Source organism: Poecilia formosa, unplaced genomic scaffold (genome assembly GCF_000485575.1).
Source record: "Poecilia formosa unplaced genomic scaffold, Poecilia_formosa-5.1.2 Scaffold90, whole genome shotgun sequence".
Lineage (NCBI taxonomy): Eukaryota > Metazoa > Chordata > Actinopteri > Cyprinodontiformes > Poeciliidae > Poecilia > Poecilia formosa.
In genome coordinates, this window is record NW_006800029.1 from 1,765,156 (window position 1) to 1,781,974 (window position 16,819).

Here is a 16,819-nt window from a genome sequence, read left to right on the forward strand (position 1 = left end):
TTGCAGCCATTTAAATCCAGATCAACTTGTTCTCATTAAGTGGACAATGGATTCCTGTAGTAAAGGAAGGTGTATCAAAAAATTCAACCAAAACACAACCCTAAATGAAATAAATAAAGGGAATTTCTCCCTCATCTCAAGTAATAAAAAATAAAATGTAAAAACACTTTAAATGTGCAGAGCTGGTTCTTTAAATGTAGCAGACCATGACAGTGGTTATTAAAGGCTGAGTAAAATTTGATGACGATACTGTGTTGAAAATTATAAAAGTCCTTTAAACTGCCTAATGAATATTTAATAAACAAAAGCAATTAAAAGAAACAATGAAATAAATACGTATATTGCTAAATGTAACCTCATTTTTCTGAAACAAACCTCGTCTAGGACTGTTTCACTAAATCTTTCTCTTCTAATTTCTGTTTTATTAAAAAAAAAAGCCATTTGCTGGGCTCTGCAACAAACTCAACTTGTATAAAAATATACTTATGTAAAACTCATCTTTGTTTACTTCTCATGTGCAACAAGGGACACCTGTCTCTCTCCATTCACTGAAAGTTAAGTTGAGTTTTAGCTTTCTTGACTCCATTCATGTGAACGTTTGTTTCCTTGGAGCTGCAGCCATCACTGTCCTCGCCTTCGTTGTTGGTGCACCAGCTGGGTTTCAGAGGAGTCAGCTCAGGTGCTATGACATCTCCATCCTACAGGTAAAAAACAAATGTTTCTTAAGAGATTTGCAAGAATGCAGAGTCACCAGAATTAAAGCAGAACCAGTAAAAGGTTGTGTAGTTTTACCTTTATTAAATTAAATTCAGATGTGACCTATTTTTACTATAATACCCATCTATACCACCATCAGACACTGGTGTATTCTCCAGTTTTGCATCCATCCATCCATCCATCCATATTTCTATACATGTATTTGAGAGCGCAGTTGCAAAAAAATGGGATAAATCTGCCAGAACACTTTGTTTGAGCTTTCACAGTGTGTGACGTTTTCTTGCAGTGCAAACATGGCGTGTGGGTTATCAGCGCTGAACAAACACGCAAAACAGTATCTGATGGGGAAATGCAAATCAACATAACAGAGGATCATATAGAGTTTGTTCCATTTCCAAAAACCAAACTGAGCCTGGAAAATTGATAAATGGCATGAGCAGATGATTGTATAACTACAACATGTTCATCTTTAAGAGGGTTTTTGTCGTCATTACATTGTATGATTAATGACTAAATCAAAGAGTAATATCCTAAGTTGTGTCAACAACAAATGTGAGTTGTGTTCATTAGTTTATTTTTACAGTTTCTTTCTAGAAAGTTACTAAAAAAAGCAACATTTTAGGCATGTGGTGAAAATATTCATAGACAGTCTGACATAATGCATATTAATGTTTATTTATTCCTTTGAACTAATAGGCCTCTGAGACTGCACAGACATATTGGGTAGTGTTCTGTTAATGCAGCGTCTTAGAAAAGGAGATAAATCTGTTTTTTAATGTTATGACATAGACACAACATTAAAATGTTAAATATCTGACCAACTGTTTATGCTATGCAGTCTGCAGAAATACCTGAGGCTTTGAGAAGTTCCTGTCCATGCACCACTGAACAAAGTGCTTCTTGGCGGCCTCCAGGGTTCTCTCATCTGTCTTCTTACAGTACACCCTGACCAGCTGTTCAGCAAAGTGCTCTGGGAGAAGTTTAGATACCTACAAGGAATGATGGCATCACATGAATCTTTAGTAATAAATTCAAAACAGAAGCAGAGAAAAATGTTAGACATTTATGTCAAACTGCCGTTTTTGGGGAGAAATAACTTTCAGATTGATTCCTGGTCTAACACGGCTAAATCAAACAGCTAATCTGATTAGCAAGCAAATAGGTTCTACAGAGGCCTGATAATGAAAGAGGAACAGTGGATTTGGTTTTACATTAAATTCTTACCTGGTTTTTATTGATTTTTATGGCTTTTGTTGGGTCATCCTTGCAGTAAAAACGAACGTTATTGATGGGGTTCTTTTCCTTCATCCCATAGTCCATCATGATAACCTACAAGAAAAGACAATATTTCACCAAATAAAACACAGACAAAAAACCTCAATCGTTTCCCAAAAAACATTACCGTATTTTCCACACTATAAGGCGCACCGGATTATAAGGCACACCTTCAATGAATGGCCCATTTTAAAACTTTATTCATATATAAGGCACACCGCATTATAAGGCGCATAGAATAGACGATACAGTTAGGGTTGCCACCCGTCCCTTATTGAACCTACAGGACGTGATTTGTTCCGTACTCTACAAATGTGAATGTGTAATAGAAAAGTGTTACCCAAGTACATTATATAGTAGGCTGCCTCAGTCATTGTTTTACTCACGGTGTTGGTGTTGTGATATTATGCCCAACTGCTTTCTGAGAAACACAGACCAACCGACACGCTGCCGCCGCAGTCTCTGTCTGTCTTCCCCCGCCCCCCGTCCCCTTCCCGGCTTTAAATGTATAGGGGCTGGTTCCTTGGTAACCCTAGTCGAAGCACCCCGATGAATGCCAAAAGCCACTTTGTTGACATAAAGAATGTCAACAAAACAGTCTCACTCCGGTCGGCGAGGAGAGTTTTCCGCGACTGGGCCGGGGCGTGGCCGCACGATGGTCACCCTTCTTCGTTCGCGCACAGCATGTTCTTGGAGAACGTGGTGCTAAATGACCTGCAGACGACCTGATTATCAGGTTGGTAGATAGATAGGTCAGTCAAACTTTATAAACAAACCAGCATTCTGACAGCTCTCCCAGCATGCACCGCATGCTTCTTCTTCTATGGGCGAAAATGAAGTCGGCAGCTGCTTACCGTAGTTGTTAGACCTGTTGTGGCTCAATATTGGTCCATATACAAGGCGCACCGGATTATAAGACGCACTGTCGGCTTTTGAGGAAATTGAAGGTTTTTAGGTGTGCCTTATAGTGCGGAAAATACGGTAACTCCTGAAGTTTTGCAGAAAGGTTACAAAGAGATAATTTTTTAAATAAAACTCACGGTGACAACAAAGTCCTCTGGCTGAAGATCAACATCATGAGAGCCACTGTGGGGGATGGACTGAGCCAAATCTGCCTCCCAGCTGTGAATATTTTCCTTAAGGTAAGAAAATAATTGGTAAAGTGAGCAGCAGACATCTCCGTCTGAGCAACATTAACATGAAACACAAAAACTACTGCAGTAAATCTGAGTTTTTATAAATTATTTCTCACCACAAAGGCCTTATTTTAATTGAATCCAAAATTTGGGATGAACATTTACATTTCTGCTCCTTTTAGTTTATTTTCCAGTATGTAACTTAATGCAGCCTGACTGTGTAATTTGAAAATATACAAACAATTCAGGAATCTTAACTCTCCAATAACCTACATTTACAAAACAGCTATCCAATTACAAACAAACCTGAGTGACGGTCAAGGCTTTGTCTGGCTGGGTTTGCCCCAGACACTTGTACAGTTTCCGGCAGATGATTTTGTGCAGTATCAGCTTAGCTTCTGCAAGCTCCGGAGAGGATGAGTTCAGGATCTGTTCAAACACATTATCTACAAAACAAAGAGAGAAAGAAGAAAAAGTTATTTCAACTCAAGAAACTTGTGCAATTCATTGGAAAAGTTAACCACAAGAGAAAACTTGAAGTCAATGGTAAAAGACCATTAACTTCAAGACTGGCATACCTTTCTGTTCATGGTTTTTCTAAATTATAGTCATGGAGCCTAATTTACATTTGACAAGTATTATACCATCTCTTAAGAAAAACGATGCAATGAAGGGAAAACAACAATATACTAAAAAGGTAAGTGACAAATGCAGCAGGCCATATTCTGATTTCACACTTTAAAGAGTCACATATAGGGACTTGTGACTGACACAGTTTATGTTACATCAACAGATCTGAGTAAGGAGTCACTATGACTGGCTGCATAGAGATGTGAAAACAGACCGAATCAGCTCTATAGAAAAAGATGCATCTTAATACACTTAAAACTCTTTAAAAATATATTTCAGGGAATCTATTAAAAAAGTGAAATAATTTTCTTTACCGATTCGCTATGCAAAATGTGACATTTCTTACAGTAAATACAAACCCAAATGGTAATTAATTGGATTGCATAAGCAATCTAAAGATTTTTTTTCTTTAGGAAATCAAACAAATCCAGCAAATGGGCTGTAGCTTAGATTTTTTTCGTGTAAAGTTGCTCTAGTTGTTACACAACTGGAGAGCTACTTCGATGACAGACTGCTGTATCCCAGGTGCACAAAGGAATGAACAAAATGCTTGTGTCACTTTAAATGGTGAATGCAAACTTCTGGTTTTAACTGTATGTGTACAATATCATAATCACAGGTATTTGAATAAATACTTAGTAGGATATTATATTCCAAGTGCCAAATTATGCATGCCAGTAATGTATGTAGCCTGCTGGATGGGTTTTCACTTCCTTCGATGGAAATGTAAATTTTTTGTAGCTGAGATGTTAAAGCTCACAAACAGTAGTTGGGACACTGATGAAGGAAAATAAAGAACAGAAACATGGAAAGCATGGATTATTCATCATCATTACATTATTCAACAACACTATTATTACTACATGTTTTTTATCATATTGTGCCATCTTAAAAATCAACCCATGACTTATCACAATCTATGATTGATTACCTCACAGCATATGTTTCAAAGGGTCATTCAGCTTTAATTTGACAAAAAAATTCCATGTAAATTTACAGTGTTTATTTCTGACCTGTCAGCTTTGTGTAGGCCACCATGTCATCAATGGCTGTGGACAGAGTGAAGATTTTCCCCTGAGAACCTTCAACGTGGATGTGCGGATCTGCTTTTAAAAATGCTTCTGTGATCCTGTGGATGTAGATCAAACTTATCACGACTTCAGAAAAACTCCTGCATGGTCCAAGAAGGAAAAACCACAGCAACTGAACAGAGTAATAACTCACATCGTCTCGATGATGTTGCCCACTTTGTGCTGGTAGGCTCTTCTGTGGAGACAGTTCCTAGTGTGGAACATGTCATACAGATTCCCCACCTCCTGTTTAAAACCACATCCTGAATGTTAGTGACCAACTTTCACATTTTCTAACCTGTTAAGAAATTAAAAAATACAATTACACCTTGTCTCTTGTGCAGATGTGCTTCTGCCCATCCACTTCACAGACCCTTGCAAATTTTAGGAAGCGACGATAATCAAAATTGTTCTGGATGCCTAAATGATAGCAATCCCTGAGGACAGAGAACAAAACAATGAAAACGTTATATGCAATAGGAACATAATTCACATTACATGTTGATTTAGCATTGAACTGTCGAATCCAAACAGTTCCCCACCTTGCGAAATAATCCCATTTATCCACATCAATTCCATTCCTCTTGTTGGCGACAATCTCATAGAGGAAGGACTTGTCTTTAGAACGGCCTTTGTACGGCCACTATGGAAAAGAAAAAAAAAGAAAAAATGAGTTCATCATTGGTAAATATTGGTTTAGGAGGCTGAAACATATGCTTTATGATTCAGGTGTGGTTATTTATAATGACGTCAATCCCTCTTCAACAAACACTTTATAATCCACATCAGTCCAAACACCTGTGGCATTACCCTTTTACTGTAAACATGTCCTGAAAACTTTCCATCCAATGGATGGTGGTGGGTTTTGGTATTGCAACTAATGCCACCAGATTCTTCCATTTAAATTCAACTCAATGTTGGAGACAATATAAATAATAGATGGACATTCATCTTCATTTACATGCATCTATGGTATTTCTGCTGTGGTACATTTACAAGGTTTCCCCAGTGTATTACAGGCCTGGCGTCCGCCATCCTTTCCTAGCGCCACTGCCAGGCTAAGCCTTTCTTGTTATTGCTTTTAGGGGGGGAAAAAAAAAAAAAAAAAAAAAAACTTTTTTCCTTTTTTAAGCCAGATTGCAAGCGTCTTTGTAGCTCTGAGCGCTTCATTGGTGGAGCAAATTTATTCCTAAAAGATATGTTTATAGAAGATAGGTTTATAGTTTATGCATTTAAAGCTGGACCAATCACACCGCTTTCACCTCTGCGTGTTGCCTCACGCGTTGCAGTAGCTGGATTAAGTTTACCTCACCGCGGATCCCGCACAACTCCTGTCACAAATAGGACACAGACTAACCTGTATGGATATTTACATCAACCCCCTATGAGGAATTATGATTCTTTCCAGAGTTTCTGATCAAGGTAGGACTTTAAACACCACTCTGGTTAGCTCTGGTTGAGCAGCAGGAATAACTTGTAGTCGTGCTTTCAGAGGTGAACTGAACGAGCAGTGAGAATGATTTATATTTGTGAACAAAGAATTTGGTGCGGCTTTTCCATCTCAACACGCTGCCCAACGCCCGGCTTTGCCTGCGCTGATAAAGTTTATCAGCCTGTTCCCGGTTGGCCGGTGTGTTAGTTAAACTAGCGTTAACCTGATCGTGCAGGTTCAGCCTGGTGAGGAGCTTCGCGCTCTCCTGTCTAAAGCATCACGCTGATTTTATAATTATAGTATTTTTCTGGTTACATAATGCATCAAAATCACATGCTTTGTCCACTTAGTCAGACAGAGTTAATTGTGTGGCTGCGCGGAGATCTGAGAAACTCGTCCCATAAACTCAACCAACCAGAATAGTTTCTGTGACGCTTATTAAAAACTCAGACACGAAATGAAAGAGCTACTAAAGCCACATTACCAGCACTGAATTAAATCTACCGTTTGTTGAGCAACTCTGCATAGTTCATCAGACTGCCTCATCATGCAGGGCCGGTCCAAGGCTGTATGAGGCCTTGAGGAGAATTTGATGTAGGGATCCCTTTTGTTGCCAAAAACATCAGCCCCTCTAACAGATGTGTTGGATTTAATCTGAGAGAGGGGGAGTAGTTTAATTTTCCAACCTCAAAAGCAATCAGTTTTAATTGCAGTTTACAAAATTGAATTTGCCAACAAACAGCTCAAATTTAAAGATTAAACTCACATCAGATTGTAGCTAGGGTAACAAAACAAAGTATGAATATTGTTCTTTGAACTTTTACAAAGAAAACTTGCAAGCTCATTAAAATCTGTTAATTTAATTTTTTTTTAAATTTATGTATGCTGAAATTGAATCAAATTTAGCAGCATTGATCATCTCAATAAACAAGTGTTACATTCATGTATGGGTGGTCTGTGTTAAAATATTAGCATTTATGGGGCGCCTGAAGCCCTGGGGGGCCTGATGGAGCTGCTGACTTAATTTGGATTAAACAAAAGTGCAAATAATTGATATTCATTTTAATTGTATATTTTGATTTGTTGTTTTTAAGACTAGTTGTGGGTTTAAGTAGTTTCACTGGCAATGTTTTCCCATAATGTATAATTACCGAGTGATCTTTTTAAATTTCCTGTCACCTTAACATCTTTTAATACAAAAACATGGTGGACAGCCGGTGGACCGCCTCGGCACCCCGACCACCGGGCTTAGCAAGTTTTCTGGGGGAAACCCTGCATTATGTGTTGTAGTTTTGTTCTTATGTCCAGGATCGCTTCTGCTGATGTGATCACATGACTGTCACATGATTTATCAAACGGTTAAGCTTTGCACACCACCATTTTAAAAGAGCTTAAGAACTAGACCAAGAATTAGAAAGGTCATCTCTGTGATTTGCAACAGTGGGGGTTGCTGCAAGTTTTATTATATTTCATAATCTTACTTTTATAGCTATGTGAATTTAAAAAAAGTTCTAAAACATTTTGAGAATTTAATTTGGTGGATTAATTTGGTGCTTTGCAAAGCACTCTGATGGCTTTGCAAAGGTAAAGCCAGCAGAGTGCTTTACCTTTGCAATTTTGGCCCACAAAGTAAAAAGTTTGGACACCACTGGGTACAGGATTTTATAAGGCCCAAACTTAAGATTAAATATTTTTTTTTAGACTTTGCAGAAACTATGAATGTTGCAATAACACAGCCAGGAATAGTGATACAGAGTGTGAGCGGTTTGGTTTCCTCAACACATTGATCACCTTCTCTCCTCGACCTGAGCTGCTCTCTGTCGGTCCTGCGATCTGCTCCTTGATAAAGTCCAGGTCCTCTGGCAGCACCAGACCGTGCTCCTCCATGACCGGTCTCAGGTGGTTGTCATCCACAAGGTAGTCAAACATTTTTAGAGAGGCAGCCTCGTGCTGCAAGATACAAAAACGTATTTAAAAAGGAACAGGTTCAACATCATAAAATCAGCAGAGCGTGAACGGACGACGACTTCCGGTTTGAACAGAAGGAGCTCAGCTGATATTACACCCAGCAGGCTGTTGCAAACTCTTCTTTTACTCACGTTTGTAAAGACTCTGTTTAGTCGTTCTCATGTCTTTATCAGTCTGGGCCGTAAAATGTGCCGTTACTTCTACAATTGACATTAACAGCTCTGTGCAGAAGCCCTGGCTGGCAGAAATGTTTACCTTCCTCAATAAAATCCTATGTAAACTTTAGATCTATAAATTCACAACCTGGTTGAATCCAGCAGACAGGACTTTCTGGCATACTTTAGTTTCTACATCTATAAAACATTTATGTTGTAGTAAACTGGCTTCCACACAGAGGTCGAAGTCTTTTTCCCCACCAAGCTAATGCTTCTCAAAACCATCAAGCCATCTAGCTTTTGTAAAGAAGCTAGAACCCTGTGAAATGCCTAAAAAGCACAGATATCAATGGAAGTTAAGATCTTTGTTCCTGGTTTAATGTGGTGGAAAATTAAATCAGAATAATTATAATATAATGGCCAGGCCTTTATTTTAATGACAAGTGAAAAATGTCAGAGTTACATATCGACAACAGCAGTCACTTGGTTTACAGCTGAACTCGTACAGTGCGACTTTCTTTTTGACATCTCCTTAGTTGCCAAATTATTTGACTGTGACTCATAATTACAGCTGAAATTGGCTTCAATCAAACAGGGAACACCCTGTCTTGATAATGGTGAACAAATGGACAAGAAAAACCAGACCATGCACCTCAAGGAGAGGGGGAAAAAAAAAAAAAAAAAGTCTTACCTTCCAGTTAATTCCTGGACGTGCTTTGGGTATAAACATGCCATCGAACATATGTGAAAAAGGTCCATGTCCTGGAAGGGGAAGAACACAGCAATACTGGGTTTGCAGGTTCTTTCAGAGAAATAATTTTCTTTTCTTTCAGAGAAAGAACCTGCAAACTAGATCTTGCTAGTTTCAGAGACAACTAACAAGATCTTAAAAGGGTTTGGAGCAGTGTTGAAACAGATTGTCAGCAACTCCTCTTCTGTTCTTACACCCAGAAACTGAAGCCAAAGTGGGAAACATCTGAGATGAAACCCGCAAATAAGTTCAGTGTTAAACCTAAAGAAATAATTTTGGCTAGATTAGACTGGGTTGTGCAATAAATCAAACTTTGAGCTGTACATAGCTTAGACACTCAGCTTTTATGTACACATACTGCAGTATGTGCTTATAACTACATTACTTTAAAGAAACTAATCCTTGGATGGATTGTTTGATACAATAGTTGATGTTGTGGAGCAACAGGCTTTTAAAAAGAGAAGTAAAGTCTCTTCCATTCCTCATTAGAAAAGGGTCAACATCCAAACTAATGCAGTGAAGTCCCTAAAAGTTCAGAATGCTGCTCGTCTCCAGACCGATACTGTGAAGCCGTCTGCCCAGAGCAGCACTGACCGAGGTCATGGCAGAGTCCAGCGATCTGCACGCAAAGAATGTCCCTGCGAGAGATGAGGAGCTCTGGCTGCTTCTCGTTGAGAGCTTGAACAAGTCGTCCGGCCAAGTAGCCAACCCTGTAATCAGCCAAAAACACAACAAAGTGTCACGAGAGAGACACAGCGGTTTTATTACTTGACCTGCTTGATATAGCTGGTCAAGTGAAAATAAACACTTCCATTTTAAAATGCAGCGCCTTGGTGAAGTCTCCACACCCTGCCATTTTGTTCCACATTATAATGTGTTTTATGTGACAGGCTAGCATTTCCACTTCACGTGCATTATAAAGTGAAAATAAAAGAACAGATGGGTCATAAATCTGTCCTTCAGTGCCTCACAGTGGGGAAATTTAGGTGTCACAAGAGCAAGTTAAGGTCAAGCATGCATATTCACATTGAAGGTTTTATAAGATGTATAATTTTATATATACACGTTTGTGTATAAAAAAATGATTCTTTACAAGAACTGAAAAAACTGTACAAACTACTGGGATGTGCAAATAACTGCTGCTATATTTTTTTTTTTTATTTACTCTTTTTTTTTTTAGGAGCAGTGATAGTTATAATGTCTTACAACTCCTGGGAGGAACAATCTGAAAAATATTGAAAATTGCTGTTGTGAGACAGTACAACCAGTCTGAATGAGCGTTTTTTTCTTTTCTCCAGTAGTTAGGGGAAAATATATCTCTAAGTGTGCAAAGCAAGGAGAGGTGCAGCTGTAATTGCAGCAAAAGGTACAGCTACAAATGAAAGTGACTCACAGTGTCTGAATAGAAATGCATGCAGCAGAATTAAGATTTTATTTGTAAATGTGTTTGAAATTATTTTCTTCTCACATAGCAATAACGCACTTTGTTTTGGTTCATCAACTACAAACCCAATAAATAAAAATAAACTAAAAGCTTGTGGTTCAACTTGACAAAATGTGACAAACCTTCCGAGGTACTGATGATAATTTTGCAAGGCACCGTGTGAACATTTCTCTCCCAAATCATTACCTAAAGTTAATTAACAGCAATTAGATGAGACATGTAGACATTTACCCAATGCTGTGTTCAAAGCGGTTGTGGGAGGCTCCAGGAAAAACGTAATATGTCCCTCCAAGCTGCTTGATGTTTCGAAGTCGTTGAAACTGAGGCGTGTCGATGATCTTAATGAGAAGTGGGTGCAGCTCCACGTGGCCGTGGATGGGATCATTGAAGACCTGACAAACACGTAGGAAAAAGATATTACAACAGGATCAGTTCACGATCAGCAGCATCAAAAAGGGGTCAAAACCAAAACACAGAGGAGACTCTTCTTCTTCCTTTGTGCCGTCTCTGTAGATGCCCTTGGACCTACAGTCTGCTTAATGTTATCTGAACAGCCTTGACAGTCTGTCTTAGTGGGAAAATGTTTACCTTGCTGGGTTCAGCTCCAATCTGCCACAGTTTCCTGAGGCTGTGCAGAATCTGTAGACGGTCACCGAGACACCTGAAGTGAACAATCAGAAGATTTTCCTTTAAAAACGTCTTCCTGAGCTACACAGATTCAATGTAGAAGCTGAAAAGGAAGTACTGGTCACGTTTCCTTTCATCCACGATGTCATGTGGTTTTGTGGAAAGATGTAAATGCTTACTTTATGCCAATCTTTTCCAGGTCTTCATCCCTGAGGTACCTCAGTCCCACACCTGTAATCTTCTCAGCTGAATCCCATCAGAACAAAAAGCGCAATGTCAGTAAATATGTACAAACCAAACATCCACGTCACGTTTGCCTTGCTAACAAGCATTATATTTATTTGTGACCAACTAAAAGTAAAAGCGAACCTCTGAACTTATCCGTCCACTCTTCAAGTCCTTCTCTTTGCAGGTACTGGCAGGTTTCCTCGACTCCCCACCGCATGAAGCCGGAGTCCGGAGGCGAGCCTCGGACCACTGACACTCCCTTCTCCGGGGTTTTGAACTCCTCATCCGAGCTAGCAGCTGGCCCCATGGGTCGCTTTCGACTCGCCATGTCGATCACAATAACAGGCGTTTAGCTGGTTGTCTGAATAAAGACGGGAACAAGTGAAGCCGGAAGCAGTTTCTCCACGCTGTCGGAGACGCAGCTGATTCGGCACCAAAAGCGGAGAAAGAAGGTGAAAATTACCCGGGTTTTGTCGTTTCGCCCGAGCAGCTAAGCTAGTTCAAAACACAAGCGACTTTCCGATTATTTATTTCAAAATAAAAGCCCACTTCCCCCCCTTGGATATCCACATCAGTGAAGTGACACAAAACCAAAAATAGTTACCATTATTCGTTTATTTAAATAAATGTTATAGTTAGCATGCTCAAGTTATCTTAACACAACTACTCCAACTCTACTCTCTACATAGTCGATTATACCACAATTTAATTCTCTAAGTTTTTTCTCTTTATATTATTTGTCTCACCACTTAACAGCTGAACATTTTCTGCCAATAAAGTAATGTTCTCTCTATTGTATTTGACAATACCCTCTTTTACATAACACTCCTAGGCATGATAAAGTATAGTACAGTGATGACAAATGGCTTGAAAATCAACCTGCCAAGTGTTATAATAGACATTAGTCATTTAAATTTGAAGTGTTGCTTGGCCAACTACAATCCCTAGTGAGTTTGTGTACTATTATTCTTTGGAAAAGAATGGTATGGGGAATTTCTGATCCAGTCCTTATGAATGTATGTAATTGACATGTGCTCATGTCAATTACACACCACACCTTCAATTGTCCCACACTGCTGGAATTTTCTTGCAGTTTTACAGGACATTACCGACTGACTTTCTGTTTCTTTTCTTGAAATAATCTATTGTCTCTTTTCTGGACATTCAAGCCATTCAAGAACCAACTGATGCAACTAACTGTATGCCTTTTCATCCCATAGATCTTAAGACTCAGAGTTTATGTTTCTACCTATGGATTTCTCTTTCTTTAGCATACAGAAATTGTGTGGCATTTCTGTTTTTAATTTTATTTCTTTTTTCTGCTTTGGCCTCTGACATCCAGCTGGTCATAAAAAATGGCATGACATCTTGAGATGAGTTCTGCTGAAAGTTTCTTCCTGTTATAATGGAGTTGTCCTTTCCACTCCTCTCACATGCTCACTCCGGAGGAGGGATTGTTAATAACTTTTATTTACTGCGTATTCACTTGAACGACAATGGCACACCAGGCTCAGCAGACAGAACATGAACAATTGAGCTTGTGTCAAAATAAGAAGTGTAAGTTTTTACATAAAATGTATGTGTGGTTATGTGTTTTTGTGCATATTTGGTTAAAATGCATATTCTTCATTTGGTGAAGTAACTTTTACTGAAAATACAGCAGCGTTATAACAATAACATTACTCAAGTAAACATAAAAAGTATGGTGCAGTAACTAGACATCATTTCTTTAACAACAACAACAACAACAAAAAACTCATGCAAATGTAACTGACTAAATCCAACTATTACCCACCTCTGGTTTATTTTTTGTAGATTGCTGTTGAAGCACTGAAAAGCATTACGATGAAAATTTAGTAAAGTGTTATTTAAAAGAAAAATCTTTCCTTGGAGGCTTGTTTTTATTTTAATTTGGAAGTTGAACACTTCACTTCCGGTGTGACATGAGCAACCTCTTGACTGGTTATTTTGACGTATCTCAATTGACGCAGCGGGGCGGGGGAAAGTGTGTGGGTGAATAAATGTAGCATTAGGAAATGTAACGATAGTAAGTCGCATCAATAATTTTTAGTCTCCTCTGATTCCATAAAAAACAAACAACAAAAATTAGGAACATTTATGCATCCAGCGCTGTATTGTTGGTAGGGTATCAACAACAATGTGTGTGAAGAACAAAGAAATGAATGCATACGTACTATGCATGACTTTAATGCAACGATCAAGAAGCACAGCCAACCATTTTGCGTTTTGTTTGCAAAGTGAGACTTTGGGGAGTTAGCAGTAAAAGCGGAAGTATGTGTCTGTTCTTTAGTCATATAAATGACTTTGATTATTGTCTATTTTCATTTTATAGACGTCCAAATTCCTAGGTGTCACTGAATGTACCAAAAAAAAAAAAAAAAAAAAAAAAAACACTAGCCCGGTTGCGCACTTTTATTGGCTCATTGATTTACAGATTCATTCATTGATTTATTGATTTGGTTGACAACAGTGAGGCCATGATGACAACAACGAAGACTAAGCAGGTTATAGATGTACGAAAATGAGTCGATCGTCTTGCTGACAAACAATACAAGAGACGGACTCTAAAAAGGAAAGCTTCACCCGCTTTACACAAAATATCCTGCTTTGCAAAGTTTTCAGTGCATTAAATTAACATCCCATGCACTTCTACTTGTCATATTTTTTATATATATATAAATAAAAGCTATCCTTCAGACGTATAAAACTGTATATCTTTACGAGTTTAATCACAGCATATCCCTTATATAGGTCATATTTTCACAAACAAAAAATAGAAGATAAAATATGATTATTTTGCCCTGAAATCACAGTAATGTGAAATGACATTCAATTAGAGAAGTCGGTTCTTGAGGGCCGCGATCCTGCATGTTTTAGTTCTCTCCCTAGTTCGTAGTAACAACCTCCTCAAGCAAGACAGTATTCTCCTTAGGCCCTCTAACGAGCCATCATTTGATGCAGGTGTGCTAAACCAGGGAGATAACTAAAACATGCAGGATGCCGGGCCTCCAGGACCGACTTTGGACACCCCGGTGACACCTAGAGCTAATCGTGCCTGCACCACTATCATCCCAACAATGTATGATTGAGATTTTGGTTGTGGTATTTCTGTGAAAAACTAGGATCAACATTAATAATGTTTCCTAGTATTTTTAGTTCAGCTGTTTTGTAGTGGGGGGCTTGCTTGGCTGTGTTTATTTTAACGTCTGCTGATTGATATTTTGTTGAAACTGCATCTGTGAGTTCAAACAGGTCCAAGAGGAAATAGTGTGAACCTTAAAAGGAACTGATTTTTTTTTTCTGTTACTCCATTTATAAAAAAGAAAATGAAGGACCATGGAGCTAATCATAAATAGGTATGTTATTTATTAAATTATCAAATTAACCTTTGCGAAATCCAATCAAAACATCTCACATTTTTCAATTCTGTCTGCGAATATCTGTCATATTTCAATGTGTTTCAGCAATGACCACAAGATGGCACTATAGCTCCGGTCTTGGATTGAATTTGCCTTCCTGTACGATCCTGAAAAATGAGTTAAGAATGCGAATCACTTTTATTTATCTTGCCAGCTGCTTTTTGTCGAGCCTGCATTTGTCTGATCTGTTACGAAAAAGCAAAACAAAACACATTAATCTATAAGCAGTGATAGAATGTTAAAACAGATGTGAAATGTTTACAACAAGCTTTACTCACAAAGCTCACAAATGATGAAAGACAAAACTAAATGTTTGAAACAGAAATACTTTTTTTATAAAATGTCTACTTACAAGTCCAAAACACACCACCACAAAAGACGCAGACAATCAAATCCTGTTTTTCACAAGCCCAGGTTTTATTCACTGATGTCATCTTAATTCTTAACCATATGCATTGTTTCTGCAGGGCCGACTCGCAGCATGTTAGTCTGAAACCCAGGTTTATGTCTTGAAACATTTCCCTGTAGAATTTTTTAGATGTTTGTAAGGATTTTAAGATAGCAGTTTAAAATAGAACTTTCTTCATGTGTTTAATCACTAGCGTTATTGTATTTACATATATATAAGTGTGTCATGTTCATAATACTGCAAAAGCCTCTTAAGAGCAGAGCCTCTTAAAGTAGCCCATAAACATTTTTCACCCTTGTGCGCTCACTGGTACTTGTATCCACACGTGAGGCACCAAAGCAGAAAGCCTCTTAGCCTACAAGATTTACTTTGCTAAGTATTTGTAATCACTGCAGATATTTGCAATAGTTCAACATTTTTATAATAATTTGTCCACAATCCATGCCACTTAGAGAGGTTGTCATCCAGATCAGGCGGGCCCGTCAGTGGTTAAAAACTTCAGCCGTTCTCCTCTAAGCATCGACGGCGTATGTTTATTTAATATCACAAGGTTTTCAACTTGTGACATTAGGCTTGAATTGCACTGTTAAAACAGGACAACAACTATTAATATTGGTTAATTATGAAAAGAAACGAAAATAATATGACATAAAGTACAACAACAACAAAAAAAGAATGAAGTAATTAGTAATCAGCAACATTTTGTGGCCATATGAGCAAAACTGTTACATGGAAAACAAAATGCTGTTTAACCTGGGATCCCTAACTTCAGTTCCTTTATCAGCATATATAAAACTTCATTCATCAGCTATTGTCAAAGGATTTCAACTGTCTATTATTAAAGTGAATATTATGCTAATGTATGCATCTTTTCATGAAGAAGAAACTGGTAGTGCATAATATAATAAGAAATAATGATTTGATTTTAATCATCTAAACATAAAATTTTAAGCCGGTTTAGTGAGCAGATTTATTTTGCAGGTCAGCAAGGAGACTGAAAGTCTGGCAGTGGATTCCTGTTGATAGATTTTATTGCTTCCCCGCACCGCAAGGGTTGCAGGTTTATCACTGCATAACACCCAAACACCCCAGCTTGAACTACAAATCATGGAACAAATTACTGCCACCGGTGTGTTTCACAAAAGGAAAAGCACAAAGCTAAATGCATTTTGTGACATGCAATGGAAAATATGAACATATTTAGCGCCTTTATGGCCTACTCAAAAGATAAAAATGTCAACCTGTACTCATTGTTTTTTCCTTTAGAAAAACTACTTTTGCTCAAAAACAAAAGCCGCAATGAAGCCAGTCTGTTGACCAGCACCAGTTTTTCTTGGGACACAAGAACCGAAAAGTAAATAGTAAAAGTAAGTGAGAAGTTTGATGTTTTATTGTAATGCTCCTTTAATTACGTTATGCTATAATTTATTATAATGAGCTTGATGCAGGTGTTTTTAAAATGACACAAGTTCTTGTTCAGATTTGTGCTTTTTTTGTTCTTCCTCACCAGAAAAAAACATGAAAGTTTGACAACATA

General features: G+C 38.1%; 1 protein-coding gene across 1 annotated transcript; it reads right to left on the reverse strand.

Moving 5' to 3' along the window:
* Positions 1–179: 179 nt before the first annotated feature.
* Positions 180–11,928, reverse strand: samhd1 (SAM domain and HD domain 1). The gene is made up of 16 exons (XM_007557687.2): positions 11,575–11,928; positions 11,385–11,451; positions 11,167–11,239; positions 10,810–10,970; positions 9,729–9,844; positions 9,075–9,145; positions 8,052–8,210; positions 5,371–5,471; positions 5,157–5,265; positions 4,983–5,074; positions 4,772–4,887; positions 3,435–3,574; positions 3,033–3,128; positions 1,942–2,046; positions 1,569–1,706; positions 180–698 (listed from the first exon to the last, which is right to left on the reverse strand). Exons 1-16 carry the CDS (start codon positions 11,759–11,761, stop codon positions 546–548), a joined length of 1,884 nt encoding a protein of 627 aa, XP_007557749.1. The 5' UTR covers positions 11,762–11,928; the 3' UTR covers positions 180–545.
* Positions 11,929–16,819: the final 4,891 nt, after the last annotated feature.